A 15,521-nucleotide genomic window follows, 5' to 3' on the forward strand; every position below is an offset into this window, starting at 1 on the left:
AAGTATGTAAGATCAAGTACCCTGCAAGACTAGCTGTATACGAATGTCTTGGTTGAGCACATTTCCAGCCAATCATGGATATATTGGTAGGGATGCACTTGAGCATATTATTATATCATCCTCCACTCCGCTCGAGTAGCCTTTTCTCTGTACAATTTCGTCTGCTGCCACCACACACGGCTATTGCAACTGCTCAAGATGACCTCTACCTCCTCCCTGGCTTCATAGACACATCTCAGTATATATTTACAGTATAAAGATGAGCCATGTGCACGGTGGCAGCGACACGCCTGACAACGTCTACCTGCAAAAGGTGTATTGGGCCTTTGTCGGGAGCGCCATCGGAGCCGCAACCCTCGCGAATGCCATCAACCATGTAATCGCCTACCAAAGGTACCATCTCACTGTCTTCACTTTGCGCATAGTTACTAAAACAACAATACAGACACCGAGACCCTTCGCCAACCCCCTCCACCCCCAAATCCCTCCTCAGCAAAACCATCGCAACAACCACCGCCCTCCTCCGCGAAGCCAGCAACGCAACCCCTCCGCCCCTGCACCTCCACAGATACACCCTCCACTTCCCCCCCCTCGGCCCAACCACCCTCCTCCTCTCAAACCTAACCCTAACGACCATCCTCTGCTTCCACAAACTCAACACCTACAACCAATGGTCCTGGGAAACCATCGGCTACCGCACAGGCTTCATAACAATCGCCCAGCTCCCGCTCCTCTTCCTCCTCTCCGGCCGCACCAACATCCTGTCCCTACTAACCGGAACCCCCTACACCACGCTCCTCTTCTACCACCGCTGGTGCGCGCGCACCCTCTGGCTAACCGCAACATTCCACATGGGCTTCTTCTTCCGCTCGTGGGCCCGCTACAACTACATCCTGTACCAGCTGAAGAACGAATTCTACCCGAAGCGCGGGTTCGCGGCGTGGATCCTGCTGTCTGCCATTGTGGTTTTCTCCGCTAGACCCGTGAGAAGAGTTAGCTATGAGGTGTTTGTGCTCGGGCATCTGGTGCTCTTCGTTGGCTTTCTAGTAGCGCTGTGGCTGCACGCGACGGAGGAGGTGAAGGGTTGGATTTGGGTTTCTGTGGGGCTGGTGGTGTTTGATCGCGTGGTTAGGTACGTGTGGGGTGCGTATGTCAATTTGGCTGTTTTTCATCGCAGAAAGAAAGAGGGGCATGCGCTGTGGATGCATCAGGCTTCGTTTGAGGCGCTGCCGGGGGGTGTGACGAGGGTTTCGATTGTGGATCCGCGGGTTAGGTGGAAGGTTGGGCAGTCGATGTTCTTGACGTGTCATGCTATTGCGCCGTTGCAGAGCCATCCGTTTACGATTTCTTCGATGCCGGATGATGGGAGGATGGAGTTTTTGATTCGGGCTGAGAAGGGGGGGACGAGGCGGTTTCTGCGGTATGCTTCGAAGCACGTTGGGAATAGTGGTCTTGGGGAAGTTGGGGGCGCTGGAGCCGGTGTTGTTGCGTCGGGAGGAAAGCCACGGACGGTGTTTTTGGAGGGGCCGTATGGGTCTCATAGACCTTTGTCGCAGTTTGACAGCGTGGTTTTGATTGCCGGTGGGATGGGCGCGACTTTCACGGTCCCGCTCTTGCGAGATCTCGTCGCGAGGTGGAAGGATGAGCATGCGAAAGAAGGTCTGCAGAGAACTGTCACCAAGCGGATAAGGTTTATCTGGGTGACTAGATCTCGAGTTCACTTGAGTTGGTTTGGAGATCATATCAACTCTGCGCTTGAGACTGTTGAAGAGTGTCGGCATGCTGCGCCGGATACTGTTCGAGAAATGGGAATGAGCGTGTATATCACCGGCGGAGAAGCGGAACAGACACAGGCACAGCCGTCCGAGGCATATCCACCAGATGCTACTCCTTCCAACATTGATAGCCATAACCACGAGAAGCTAGAGCAGGATATATCCTCTCTCCACTCCACGACATCAACCTCAATCGAGCTGAAAACATACCCCAATCCACCCACGACCACAGGCCAAAAACAACACCGCCGCAAGGAAACCACGGACACAGAAGCCAGCGTTTACCAAGGGCCAGAACTGGTACAACCCCTACATTCATCAACCCTAGGCATCCACCCAGGTCGACCCCAAGTCCGCCCCTTAATCAGACAAGTCCTCGAAAAAGCCGAGGGCGAAAGCGCCGTTGTCATCTGCGGACCTGCAAGTCTCTCAGATGAAGTCCGGCGGAGCGTCGTGTATCTCAGCGACGAGCGGGCAGTTCATAAAGGAACTGGTGCGCAGGGGATATATCTGCATGTCGAGGGATTTGGGTGGTAGATAGTATTGTATATAGATAGCCTCAAAAGATTCGACCAGTTGTATATCCATTTCACTCAAAAGGCTCATTGCAGAGCAAGGATGGCAGAGAGGTCTGGAGGCATAGCTTCAAGACACCCAAATCAAAACCCCCGTCCTCAATCCATACCGACTTGCAGCTCGAATAGCACAGGTACAACATGGCCCTCCACGCTTTCTTATCACAGCGCTCCTCTGCCGCACCGCACACCAAGCTCTCGCGACTGCTTCTGCCCCCGTGCCCGTGGCATTTATTACAATCACGGTATTTGGATCCCAGAAGGATTGAAAGTCATGCAGTTGAGAGACTGAGATCTCACTTGCGCTGTAAAGGGCAAGTTCTCGGCGATGGATCTTGTGAGCTGGTTCTTCGCCTTCTCCATCTAAACCAGGGTTAGGGTGGCACGGTGGTGGGGTGACGAAGAGAGGTGTGTATATCAGTTGATACTCGAACGATAGGGAGGTACCAAGCTGGTTGAAGCTAAGGTATGCATTCCACAGTGGTACGCTGTTGGGGTTATTGCTGTCTAGTGGTTTCCAGTACTCAAGTTCGATAAGGCTCAGTTCCCATGTCGTGTTGTCCTTTGCCGGAGGGGTGATGGTTACCCATTCATTCGGATCGGTGATCTGTTCCAGGTCAGAGAGCCTTTTGTTTTGGGTTTGATCCGTCAAAAGGTCGATGCCGTTGGGACTCGGTGGGCTCAGAAGCATATGTCTGGGGTTGTAATACCAGGCTGTAACAAGGCAATGGTGAGGTAGTGTCGTGTCTTTCGACGAGATTAATTTGATGGGCGCTGTACAAGGTCCTATCCAGCCATTTAGGGTTGTGACTTCAGGCAGACAACCAAGGACTCGGCCCATGACTGTACGGGTTCTCCAGTATGAACACTGTGGTAGAACAAGGCCGCACTCATTGCTGAGTGCGGGTCCTAGCTCTTCGATACTCGGCGTGCTATCGATCAAGGCTGCCATGATAATTTGCGCGAAATGTTTGCCTGGACGCATAACAGCATATAACCAGTCAAGATGTTCGAAGAGCAGGATCTTGTTATCAGACAGCCACTCGTTATACATTCTCTCGAAAGTTTGCCGGACCTCGCTGAGGTATGGCCACTTCATGCGCTCTGCGAAGAAAACCAAGCCGTCCAGCTGGCGTTCGTATTTGGTCGGAAGGAGCTTGAGGGCCCGTCCAGAGGGATCCCACTCTGTCGTCCTTCTACTTCTGATGAGGCCTTGCTTTTCCTTTTCGTCTCTTGCGCTGTCGATGGCTTGTAATTCAGCACTGTCTGCGGCGCCGGCCTCCTCCGCTTTTGCTAGCAGAGCCTGTTTCTCATCGTCCGTCGCGAGTTGCGCCGCCTGACGGAAGGCATCGCGCGCCATGGCATAGCTCTCGAAGCCCATGAACGCACGACCTAATATTGCATATCCTGCGGGCCGCTTTGGATCCAGCATTTTCAGAACCGCAGCCTCCCCCGCCGCACCACGGAAATTTGACAACGTGAGCACCCATTCCGCGCGTTTCAATATAGGCTCGTAATTGCTCAAATTAACCGAGACAGCCTCCTGGTAAAGAATTGTAGCAGCTTCAATATCACCAGACTCACTCGCTTCATTCGCCTTTCTGATAAGCTCTGCTGCCTTTTCGCACTCTTCCTCTGTAATACCCTCTTTCTGTCGGTCGAGTACGTCTTTCCTCAATTTGATGTGCTCGCCTAGCTGGATCTCAGTATTCTGCAGCCACAGATCGCTTATAGTCAGTAGGGCGAGAATCGGAACGCTCAAGCCGGATACGGGTTGCTTGAGCTCCAACAAGCGCAATGCGAGCTCTTTTGCCGTGACCATGATTACCAAGAACGCCCATGCCTCCCAGCCCGTCGCTCTGACGAATCTAGTAGTGGACTGGGAGATTGTAGTCCACGCGGATACATCCCCTCGCTGGCGGAAGGCATCATACAGTCGCTTTACAACATTCTCGTTGGTCCAGTTTCCCGGAGTGCTCTCCCAGAATGCCTTGCCTAGGCAGTCAGTCAGTGCAGCCAACCGCTCTGTAGGATCTAGCGCAAGCTGTGTCTCAGAACGAATTTCGTCAATCCTGCGCAGGAGAGTCGCGTATTCGAACGAGATATCGGGCAGATCTGATACTTCGAACGCAAAGGGATCTGCTGAGATTCGACCAAATTCGATCTCTGCATCCCAGTAATCTAGCCCAAAGCCTTCGACTGTGACTGTTCCCGGGGACTCGTGCTCGTAGTAAGCGTAGGCTTCAGGGTCAAAGAGTAGAAAGTCCTCTTGGTCGAGCTCTTCTTCTGAGTGCCTCTTCAGGAATTTCTTTTGAATTCGATAAAGGTCTTTCTTCGGTTAGTAACCATGCTATCCCTTTCTGACCGTGAACTGACCAAAAGAAGGATGTTCCGCCTTGATAAACCCCCGATCAGAGTACTCGGTTGAATGCACTACCTTTGGCCCAGACTCCTCCGCAAATCGATGAACATGTGCTGTAATCCGAGGACTCGGAGTCGTAGCGTGCGAGATGGTAAACACCAAGCTTCCACGCCGTTTCTCAGAGATGAACTGCTGCGACGTCTTCCATAACTCAGCATAGGCTTCGCTATTCCTGTCATCGATCTCTGGCTGTTCTACCGCTTCAGGCTGCTGCACAACTTCTGGTTGCTTCAAATCGTCCGATCCCTCACCCTTCTTAATCCTCCGCCCTATTGTCAGCTGCTTCAGTCGCGACTTGAGATCCTTCATCGTCGCGTCTACAATCCACAAAAGGTGAATCCAGTGTCACAAGCCACAAGTTACCAGAAAATCGAGCTCGAGATGGGGCCGTCCTATCTCCTTATGTAGGCAGCTCCAGCCGCACTAGCAGCAACAAGCCGCCTGGAATACGAGATATTGACTTTGCCATCGCAGACTATTATGCGGCTGAGTTGCGCAGCCCTCGTATTTGAAAGCATTAAAGACCTCAAATAGATGGACAAAGAGTGATTAGTGGTCGTACGCCGAGCTTGACGCCTAGCATGCTTGATTTTGGGGGGTATAGGTCGGTTAGAGAACCACATCTTGTGCCTCATAATCCGAGGTTACTGGGAAAGGCTCGAGTGTTATATTGGTAGAAAGCCTGCTCTTGGCTACAGCGTTTCTCCCGAAAGCCTTGATGCTGGAGGTAAACTTATCCATAGGTCACTATAGTTACCTCCCATCCGGAAAGGTTCGCACGGAAGGGTTAGTGGGTGTGTCAACCTAATATCGTCTTCCACGAGATGAGATCGAGAGACATCTGAGCTCTTTTAAGTCTGGGCTTGTCATAGCAGTTAGAACAGTATCAAAAAGAACGCCATAAAAACACAGGACTCCAGTACACTCAAGATGGAGAGACTCCTCAGACTCTCAGAGAGAGAAACAGCGCCAAGAAAGGAACCTTGAGAAGTCACATCTATCCATGACGTAATCACCACCTGACTCACCTCTCCAACCCCGATCGGGCGCTCAGTTCCAGCTTCCATCCAGCTCCCGAGGTCTCTAACCTTAACAACCAACAATTAACAAAAATACAGCCTCTCTCTACCTACCAATTCCTCACATCACAGCGAAAATGGTCTTCCGATTCGTACGTCCATCCCCTCTGTCTTCAACCACAAGACAACTCAACCCCAACCCCAACCCCATTTCCGTCTCCAATTCCAACTCCCCAATCCCATCCCATCCCATAACCACCACCACAAGATAAGGTACCAAGCTAACACTCCTTACACCCAAATCCAGGCCAAAACCCTCGACCCAATAACTCTCTTCCACAAACCCTCCCTGCAATCAAGCACCAAGGCCCTAAACATTCTAAAGACGGCCTCCGCAGCCGCCGCAGCCTCAGACGCCCCCTCCGGACGCGGCGAGTTCCAGCTTGAGGTTACGACCGCGCCGCCAACAACAGACCAGCTGCGGAATATTCTAGAGTATGTGGGCGGGAGCCCGAATGGGGCGGGTAAGCCTGGGGGGAAGACGTATGGGGTTAGTGAGATTGTGGCTGGGGCGCGGGATGCGGAGGATGCGGTGAAGAGGTTTAAGGAGGATAGTGGGCGGTTTGTGAGGCCTGTTACGGTGGATTGGACGAATGGGCAGGTTGTTGTTGGGGAGGGGGAGAGTGAGATTTTGAGGATGGTGAGGCAGGGGAGTGATTGAATGGGCTTTTATTTTTCCTCGGTCGGAAAGATGAGATTCAAGGATATTAGAGACGATTGAACTGCTGTGACATTATCTACGATACCATCTATGTATCATACAACTCAACGCAACTCCGCAAAAGACCATCCGATCATGCATTACCCGATCCGTACGCTTAATCAAACAAGGCCACCCGAGATCCAGCTCGTCCTAGCGAAGAGTAAAAGTAAACTAGAACATCGTGCCGAAACTTCCATCAGTCGCAATAGGTTTGCGGGGCGATAGACGACCGGTCCCGTCAAGGTTCGGTTTACGGTGTCTGCACTTGTTAGCTTGTGTCGCATGCCAGCACTATAAAGACATACCTGAATGTAAACCCAACAAACAATCCCTTGCCCATTTTATCATCGCGATCCGCCATCTCCTCCAAGGCCCGCTGCTTGTCGTGTACCTCCTTGTATTTGGCCATATCTGCCTCGTTGGTGAAGTCGTCAAAGTAGCCGGCGTCCGTCTCCGAATCCAGCTCGGGCACAAACGGTGGGCGCTGCTCACGCAAGTGGTTGAAATCCACCTCGGCGAAATAGTCGTGTTCGTGAATCTCCTGAATGTTCTTGAATCGGTGGTCTCGGGAGGCCACCAGTCTGGTAATCAAATCCCATGTACGCTTCGACAAAAAGTAGTTCGGATCCTCGTACACTGGCCGCCGGAGCACTTTCTGCCAATTCTTCAGGTTCTGCCAGGTCTCATCGACCGTCGCACCCGCAAATGGGGGGTAGCCGGCCAAGGCCTCGAACAACATGCATCCCAAACTCCAGTAGTCGACTGTAAAGTCATACTCCTCTCCTTTGAGCACTTCCGGTGCCATGTAGTCTGGCGATCCGACAATTGACTTGGCGTAGTTCACCTGGCGTTCTCGCAGGCTGCGGTAACCTTGACGTCGCTCGGCCATTGTACGCTGCTCCATCGGACGGCCGAATGGCACAGGGGTTTTGCCCACCTCTTCCAACTTCACCCGCATGGACTCGATTTTTCCAGGATTGAGCATACCCGCCGCAAGACCAAAATCGGTCAGCTTCACGTGGCCGGTTGAGTCAATCAAAAAGTTCTCTGGCTTCAGATCTCGATGGATGTACCCCAGCGCATGCAGTGCGTCAATGCAGCAGAACATCTCACCAATGTAGAAACGAGCATGTCGATTGTGCAAGACTCCAGTGTTGTTGAGTAGCGTACGGAAATCACCGCCCGGGACAAACTCCATCGCAAGGTAGATCTGGGTGTCGTCTTGGAACGCATACAGCAGTTTGACCAGCCAATCGCTCTTCGCTGCTGTCAAAATGTCACGCTCCGTGAGAATGTGCCGAACCTCATCCAACTTGAACAACAGTTTCTTGCTCATGACCTTCAGTGCGCACACCTCCTTGGTATCTTTTTTCGATGCCAAGTACACCTGGCCGTACCCACCCTGCCCGACCTGAGTCAAAATCTGGAAATCACCCTGGCGAAGTCTGGTACGACGCTTGCGGAGGTGGGCCCGTTCCCGACCCAAATATTTCCCCAACGCAGGTTCATACTCTTCCATCGATGACGCGGGGGGCTCGGGGTATGCGGCGCGAAACTGGGTATGGCGGGTCTGGCGGTTGTGAACGTAGCTCAGAAGGTCGAAATAGTGATCGAGGAAATCTGCATCGTCAGCAACAGTCTTAATGGTGATTTTGTGCAACCTACACAATTGTGTCACATTGACCAGTCGCTTTACTCTCGGATCCTGGAGTTTCTCTAGCTCCTCTGGTGTCAGCCCTCGCATCGGCACCTGGCGCCTCTGCACACTATCCAGATCCTTTGTCTGGTACTGCTCCTGACGCGAAAGAGCCGCAGCCGCCGGATTTGGGCCGAGATCCTTGCCGAGGCGGGTCGAGTGCGGAGGCGTGTTTTCCTTGTTTGACTTGCGGGTAGGACTGGTCGCACGAACCACGCTCTCATTGAGCGACTCGCCACTCTTCGATCTGCTGAACATGGGATGATTAAGGTGATTGTGTGTATTTTTAGTCGGAGAAGAGGGCTGCAATTTCAGCGCCTTATCAAAAACATTTGGTAGGTCGAACGCCCCTGGCGGCATGCGATTTTTGCTCGGACTGCCCTGGGGAGTTTGGACTGGGCTGGTGAAGCCATCATCGCGGGGTGTGGAGGGGCGATCGAAATCATTGCCGGAGCGGGTGTGTAGGAGGGGAGGAGGATGAGGAAGGCGGAAGCCAGAGCGGTCTTTTGTGTCGAAGTCGAGGGTCATGATGGCATGAATTTGAGCTGGTGCTCTGCAAGGTTTGCTGTTTGGCGCGGTGGCGAGCGCGATCTCCGCCGACAATCAGACACCGCGTGTTAGCGAGCTGAGGGGTCGAGTGAAACTTGAGACTCAGGCTCAAAAAAAGTTGATCAACACGAGGATAGGAGATTAAATATCGAATGGCCGTGCGAGACGCTCAGACGACGCGAAAAAACAAAGCTGGAGAAAAAGCAATTGCGTGTGTGAGAGTGACACGGTGACTCGTAGTGCGACAGCGACAGGAACAAAAAGAGAAAGTTTGTCTCTGAGAGAGAGAGAGAGAGAAGATGGAAGGAAAAAAGAAGGAGAAACAAGGAAGCCACTCTGAGACAGGTGAATTGCTTGCTTGTGACCGACGCGAGGGATGAGCAGTGGGCAGCAGCAGCAGCAGCAGCAGCAGCAAGGACTGATGAATGAGGCACAAAGTGAAGCTGATGAGGGGAAAGCGCGAATGACGACGAGACACTAGCCTCAAGATCAACTTCAGCTGAAGACTTGAATTGACCATTGACCAGGATATCCACAATCAAATCTAGATTAAATTGATACCTGATTCTCAGCCAGCCAGCCACTCAGTTAGTTGCCCGATCCGTGATAGGCGTCCGTGCCCCTCCTCTCAACCTTGACTTTCAGCTTGTGCCTGGATTGTTTCCCCAGCAACTCCCTTGTCCCGATCCATCTGCTCCTCCAACAGCTCCATCCTGATCCATCGCCCTTGTCAGGGGAAATCCGAGGCCATGGAGTCGTCGTGATTGGAAGTTACATCAAGGGATTCGGCTGCGAGTCATCACTAGTCTCGCCTCAGGAAAAGAAACAAGATCGATGCCATTCGTGGAGCGGTTGATCGCAGTGCGATCGATCAACATTCGGGATAAGCGATCTCAACAACATTCTACAGTTCAATAAATCCCACAATCCAGCAATTGAACATTTCAGCTTGAAAAGACATTGCGTTCAATCCGAATTGTTTATTGAAATCAAGGTACAAAGCGGACCCTCTTTTCCTCTCCTGTCAACCATGGAACTAGTGAACAATCAACACAACGGTTCGATTCAACAAAACAACTGATGTCATCGTTCTCCATATCAAGGCCCGCCGTATCGAAAAAGTCTAAATTCCCTGATCTTCTTTGTTCCTTAGGTTCGTCTAAGGCTCTAAGCAGCCCCCTTCGCCCGCTGTCCAGTCTAGCCCGACAAACGCGTCAGCTTTTGCTCCCATTCAGGCCCAGGTTACTCACGTAGAACGCTAGCCCATACGACGGCGTCGTAAAGGTGATCTTGGACCCCTTCGGGAAATGGAAAACATCTCCCGGCGACGCAGTAACCTTCTGCCCTGTCTCGTCGGAGATCTCAAACTCGCCCTCGAGAATGATCTTCATTTCGTCGTAGGTGTACTCGTAGACCAGGGGTGTTCCCTTTTCTAGGCGGTAGAAGCCCGCGGAGATGGGCTTTTCGGGATTGTAGGAGTCACTGCACGAATATATATATCAGCATCGGTTTACCACATTATCCTGCAACAATACATTCATATCATTTCAAGCGATTCAAGACATACCTCGAGTCAACATCACCAAGGTAGGCATTCTCATTCGCAATGAGAGGAGGCTTGAAGGTTGACTGCGCCTTCTCGTGGTAGACGAAAGCTGTCGGGGCCATGGTGCTAGAGTCGACAAGGTGACTGTGCAGGGATTAGAAGATAGAGAAGCTTCTTGAATTATACAACGAAGTCAGAATACAATAAATTAAGCAGGCACGGCCAGTATATAAATACCTGCTCGGTTCTTCTCTCTCCATCGTCCTCATCCTTTCAAGAGTGCCTCCTCTGATCACAAATCCCCCGATTCGGGGGGAACTTCAGCTCGGGTCGGATTCAATTTCTGGAGTAGGATATTATCCTATCCTGTTGTAGAGAGCTGCTAGTGATACGCCCTCTTTCGAAGCTATGAGGGGAAGCTAGGGTGAGATGCAGGTGAGGGGAAGCCCAGCTCTCATCTTATCGTGATAGGGCGCACCGAGAAAGAATACCCCCTCGAGTTTAGACCAGCTCTCGATTGAATATGATGCAATAATCCTGATTAGTGATAGGTATACGATAACAGAATGTAGCAGCGTACAATGCAGTGCATCGGGTTCAGAAACCGAGAAACCAACCCGACCCGGTGGTTCAGATGGAGATGAGGGGTTAAGAGATAGAAAGACTGATAGGGAGAGACAAAGGGAGATTGATAAGAGGAGTTCCCAGGTAGGTTGCTGGATCTTTTTACTTATCTGGGTTAGTATTTCCCTCCTCCATTAAACCCAAGCACACTGGTGAGGGGAGATGCTGCGGTAAATATTAATCCAATCCGCTGCTCGACCGCGCTCAAGGTGAATCATTGCTCTTAGGAGATAGCCGGTCGTTCGGAGTCGCTCTATCAAGCAGCGCAGTCCAGCGACAAGACTACTCCATAGAGTCCGCTGAGGGCAACTATACTCGAAGCGTCGTGGTATCAATGGGATCCTCTTCACAGCAATGATACAATAGGTCGGTCACCCATACTCTACCCTCTTGAAGCTATGCCAGACTAAGTGTAGGCGCTCTTAATACCCCGCTTAAGAGTCAATATTCTGCGCCATACAGACCATACAGATGGCCATTCGCAACCCGTGATCGTATGATTTATCCTGAGAACTACCAATAAAGCCTACTACTACCACTCTTTTAAATACACAGTACTTTCCCCTGCCCAGAGGCCCTTCTCTCTCTCTCTTTCCCAACGCAAAACCACGCAGAAACAGCCGAGTTGACGCTCCGAAACACCCGCAAAAAATCGCTACACCCAATGCAGATCTCCGACATTATCTTCCCTGCCCAGCGACCTCTCAACTTTCAAGGTGGAACAGACGGCTCTTGACGGAATACTCCCCAAAACTCGGTCCCAAGTCCCATACTCGACAGCCCAGCTGCCATTGTAGTTGCATTGCAATTTGCCGAAGCCACTCAGCATCATATACCGCGGACCTATCGCCCAATGCGCCAGTAGCCACACGCCGCGGAGATCTTAAAGTGCAGTTCTCAAAGTATATTCGACACAATCCAGGAAGAAGGCCCAGTGCGCCGATCCGTGATTCAGCCCAAGAAGCAAGTGGTATCCATCGAGATCCGCAGATGATGTCGCTAATTAATTGAAAGTCAGGCTGTAGACCGTTCTGGAAGGACCGACCCGTATCTAGAAAGAAACACGTATCGACTCCAAGACTCCTTACGCGCACCCGCATCCATATCTCAGCTGATATACTGAAGGAGAAACATGTCGAAAGTGTCAATCACGCGCGACCTAGAGCCATACATAGACTCGCTGAAGCTGTATCTCGAGCGAGATGACACGAAAACGGGGTCACCAGGACCAAAAACAAGAGCCCTTACCGTGGGAACAGCACAGCAGCATGACACTGCCAGATCTCGAAACGAACAACCCGAAACTGAGAAGAATGGCAATGCGAGGGAGCCGCGTTCATCCACTGCTCGGTAGAGATGGCGATGTTGTCAACCCAGGAACACTACACGAGGGTTAGTCTTGTATATACCGCGGCTTAAGAGTCAAAGCATACCTTCCCAGCCCCATTCTTGCATCACGTGCACCCAGTGTGATTTACCTCGAACTGTCTTTTCGAATTCAATATTTTCCAAGGGAGATACTGCAGAGCTCCTGCGAGAAGCAGCAACTGGACCTCGACCGGTGTAGAATACTCGATCATTTGCAGAAGTCTGGACGAAATTGCGAGGGGTGCGAAAACCCGGAGGTTGCTGTTGCTGCTGCAGTTGCTTTTTAGCTGCACTCGCATCTCGACGAGCCCAAACCTCGCGGACCACTTCGATACAGCGGTCGATAGAGCCCAGCATGAGCCGGGATTGAACTGCGCTCCAGCGATTGAGCACCCAATCTCGGTCTTCCTCCTGCTCAGCCTCACACCCAGCCACCAAAAGAGGAAACATCTGGATGATCGTAGTGCGGGAGCTGGGAGGCACAGTGGCTAAAAGGATCAGTACCCACTTGGCCAGTTGTGATGTAGGCTCCGAGGGCATTTCAGGAACTGCTTGATGAAGATACAGCAAAGTGGCCCAGCGATAAGCATGAGCTGTCTGAATACTGTGCTGAACTTCAGAAGTCGGATCCTCAGGAGGCTCGAACCAATCTGGTGGTTCCCACTGTTCAACCAGCTGCTTCAGCTCAATGGCTTGAGAAATGAGCGAAATTGAGTTTGACTCGGTCCGTCGAACTCGTTGAATCAATCGCGCAACCCGATTAATAAGAGGGAAGAGAGTGGCTGCACATCCCATCAAAGGGTCAATTTCGTGCACAGTATTCTGAGGAAACTGTAAAGAAGGAACTTCCGCCTCTTGATCTCCCTGCTCCTCTAAAGATGTCAGGCGAGCAATCACATCCATATACAGCCAAGTGTTATACAGGAATCGGACTCTGCTGAGATCGTTGCCATGAATGCCACCCCGCATGCCAAGCTCCACTACCTGAGTCACCAGCGCTTTGGCTCCCCGAAGATGCTGTATACAAGAGCGGGTGTGTTGATCCCAAGTATCAGCGAAGGCAAGAGCCAAGCTTGTAGCCAGTGCTGCATCTGTCCGCATGCTTTGAATGTCTTGGACCATGCACGTAATGCTCTGCCGCATATGCTCCACTCCGTGCACCCTCAACGATGGGTTATCCTTGCTCGCATGGAAAGCTGCGAGCGCAAAAACGGCATGGTACAGAGCCGGGGTATCTTTTGCCAGCGGCCAAATCAAGGTGCGCCAAGGGTTTTCGTGTATTCCGTCCTTGACCGACAGGATCCCGCATGTGGACCTATCAAAATGAAGAACAAGCATTTCCGGATTTGCAAGGTTGAATTGAGGCTCACTGAGCAGTGTTAGAGGCATGATGCTGGGCTCGTTGAGCTTTGGAACATATTGCCCTGAGACAGCGAAGCTTCTAGGTCCTGCAGAATGGATCGGCTGCCGTACGATTTCTTCAATCTCGTCAGTGTCTCCTTCCAGTAGAGCTTCAAAGCTGAATTCATCGTTCTCTGGCGAAGCTTCAAGTGAGGCCTGACCAAGACCATGTTCTAGACTAGAGCTCGGCGACAGAAGCAGCTGGGATAGCCATGGGGATTGTTCTGACGGCGGTAATTCCCCTAGGGGCGTGAATATCTCGTCGCCAAAACTTCCTGACCCCGAATAGCTGAACAGCTGGTCAAAAGAAAGTCCGAGATCTCGCTTCCCGGATGACTGGCTTGACCGTCTGGAATCAATGTCGCGGGGTGAGCTTCGCTGAGACTGGAATGAGGCCCCAGTCTCTATTCCAGGAACTCGACTCTGAGCCGACCTGCGGCTGTGAGAGGCTACACTACCAGGCGGCGAGGAACTCCCTGTAGCAACATCGGTCAGCCTGCTATCGAGGGATCATGGGGTATTATAGAACCTTTCTTGACTCTTGAAGCAGCACTCTTTACCGGGACGTTATTTTCTCCAAATGAGCGCCATTTAAAATCCTTTTTATATCCTCCACAGTCCACGTTGCGCTTCTTGCATTGGAGACAAGTCGGTTTGGATTCGTCGCACTTCAGTCGTTTCGTCTTGCAGGTGATGCAGCCTGGATGTTGGCGACAGGGAGAATGTCAGCGCACTGCGCAGAAATAATTCATCATGCCTTGCTTCTCGGTATCCATCTCTTGGGTATCATAGTTGAAGCTTGTAAAGAATCGGTGATACCGTACCATTACGGCTCTTCGACTGCTTGGGTTTGTTAGTTGTAGCGGTCTGCGCAGATGCTGCATTCTGAGTGGAGATGGGAGCTTTGGAACGGCCAGCAGACGACGACGCGGGGAGAGGGTCTAGAATAGCAGAAGGGGAAGGTATTCTAATATTTTCCATGCCAGCTGAACAGCTTGATCTAGAAACACCATAAGAATCCAAAAAGATATTGCACTGGAGGTAAAAAAAATGGCGGTGGCGGAATATAGTGACGTGTGGAAGCGTTGGCTTGTATAACTAGTAGGTGCAAGAAAATGATAGCAATGCTGATCTGCGAGAACGGTCGGGAGGGGTGGGGGTTCATTCAACGTAATGTAGGGAGTCCACTGATAAGCCCGTTGTTTAGCCTTGCTGGACGGAGGATAGATAGGAGCGAGACTTGGAGGAGAAAAAGATAAAAGCGAGTGCCCCAAATCGCAGCCTGGTGAGGAGAAAGCGAAAGCACCCTGATAAGAACCGGCACTAGAGCAGTAGAGTGCGGAGACTTTGGAGCAAGTTGCGAATCGCAGATGTGCCGATCCAACTCCCAAGGCCGCTGGTGTAGCTTGGACATTTGCCTGATCCTCATTGGGGCCTGAACGACCGGAATTCGATGAGATACGGACGCTTCTACCCTTCATGCAGGGTTTAGTCTTGTACACGATGGATCAAAGAGGATAATGAGGGGAAGAAGCAAGTACAGGTGGCTCATTCTGCCTCCTGGTTGACCGTTGACGCGTCGGCCTTGACGGTTTGACCCCAACTCTGGAGAAAGGGCTTTCCTGGGGGAGCAGCATGATCAGAAAAATCAGAATAGATCGAAAGCAAATGCAATGGATTCTGGAAAAGGAAGAAAGCTGATAGGATGGGAAACGCCACTCGGACGGGGAAAGAAGAGAAGATGGGGGAGAAAGGCCAGCGAACAGTTGGCTGGCAGGAACCC

General features: G+C 51.7%; 6 protein-coding genes across 6 annotated transcripts; 2 read left to right on the top strand and 4 right to left on the bottom strand.

The window, feature by feature from the left end:
• Positions 1-85: 85 nt before the first annotated feature.
• Positions 86-2,366, top strand: BJY04DRAFT_18873 (ferric reductase family protein). The gene is made up of 2 exons (XM_073711272.1): positions 86-393; positions 446-2,366. Exons 1-2 carry the CDS (start codon positions 260-262, stop codon positions 2,310-2,312), a joined length of 2,001 nt encoding a protein of 666 aa, XP_073573738.1. The 5' UTR covers positions 86-259; the 3' UTR covers positions 2,313-2,366.
• Positions 2,367-2,420: 54 nt separating this feature from the next.
• On the bottom strand, positions 2,421-5,081 carry BJY04DRAFT_215817 (uncharacterized protein; the record flags this gene model as incomplete). Its single annotated transcript, XM_073715571.1, has 2 exons — positions 2,421-4,678; positions 4,727-5,081. The coding sequence occupies 2 exons, from the start codon at positions 5,079-5,081 to the stop codon at positions 2,421-2,423; spliced, it is 2,613 nt and encodes an 870-aa protein (XP_073573739.1).
• A 660-nt stretch (positions 5,082-5,741) lies between these two features.
• BJY04DRAFT_183513 (uncharacterized protein) lies at positions 5,742-6,652 on the top strand. Its single transcript, XM_073710483.1, has 2 exons — positions 5,742-5,943; positions 6,099-6,652. Exons 1-2 carry the CDS (start codon positions 5,929-5,931, stop codon positions 6,510-6,512), a joined length of 429 nt encoding a protein of 142 aa, XP_073573740.1. The 5' UTR covers positions 5,742-5,928; the 3' UTR covers positions 6,513-6,652.
• BJY04DRAFT_183514 (serine/threonine-protein kinase) lies at positions 6,653-9,180 on the bottom strand. The gene is made up of 3 exons (XM_073710484.1): positions 8,220-9,180; positions 6,860-8,174; positions 6,653-6,813 (listed from the first exon to the last, which is right to left on the bottom strand). Exons 1-3 carry the CDS (start codon positions 8,776-8,778, stop codon positions 6,726-6,728), a joined length of 1,962 nt encoding a protein of 653 aa, XP_073573741.1. The 5' UTR covers positions 8,779-9,180; the 3' UTR covers positions 6,653-6,725.
• Positions 9,181-9,966: 786 nt separating this feature from the next.
• Positions 9,967-10,467, bottom strand: BJY04DRAFT_215820 (cupin domain-containing protein; the record flags this gene model as incomplete). The annotated part of the gene is made up of 3 exons (XM_073715572.1): positions 9,967-9,996; positions 10,050-10,281; positions 10,367-10,467. 3 exons carry the CDS (start codon positions 10,465-10,467, stop codon positions 9,967-9,969), a joined length of 363 nt encoding a protein of 120 aa, XP_073573742.1.
• A 1,924-nt stretch (positions 10,468-12,391) lies between these two features.
• Positions 12,392-14,719, bottom strand: BJY04DRAFT_206145 (Zn(II)2Cys6 transcription factor; the record flags this gene model as incomplete). Its single annotated transcript, XM_073713676.1, has 6 exons — positions 12,392-12,809; positions 12,846-13,980; positions 14,011-14,122; positions 14,156-14,214; positions 14,268-14,438; positions 14,569-14,719. 6 exons carry the CDS (start codon positions 14,717-14,719, stop codon positions 12,392-12,394), a joined length of 2,046 nt encoding a protein of 681 aa, XP_073573743.1.
• Between the last annotated feature and the right edge of the window lie 802 nt (positions 14,720-15,521).

This window comes from Aspergillus karnatakaensis, assembly GCF_047715665.1.
Source record: "Aspergillus karnatakaensis strain CBS 102800 unplaced genomic scaffold BJY04scaffold_12, whole genome shotgun sequence".
Lineage (NCBI taxonomy): Eukaryota > Fungi > Ascomycota > Eurotiomycetes > Eurotiales > Aspergillaceae > Aspergillus > Aspergillus karnatakaensis.

Excerpts from the sequence above, each read along its gene's own strand:
- BJY04DRAFT_18873 (XM_073711272.1), top strand. The coding sequence starts at position 260 with ATGAGCCATGTGCACGGTGGCAGCGACACGCCTGACAACGTCTACCTG. Across the intron at positions 394-445 it reads CATGTAATCGCCTACCAAAG|ACACCGAGACCCTTCGCCAA; the intron begins GTACCATCTCAC and ends ACAACAATACAG.
- BJY04DRAFT_183514 (XM_073710484.1), bottom strand. The coding sequence starts at position 8,778 with ATGACCCTCGACTTCGACACAAAAGACCGCTCTGGCTTCCGCCTTCCT. Across the intron at positions 8,175-8,219 it reads GGTCAATGTGACACAATTGT|ATTTCCTCGATCACTATTTC; the intron begins GTAGGTTGCACA and ends CTGACGATGCAG. Across the intron at positions 6,814-6,859 it reads TTTGTTGGGTTTACATTCAG|ACACCGTAAACCGAACCTTG; the intron begins GTATGTCTTTAT and ends TAACAAGTGCAG.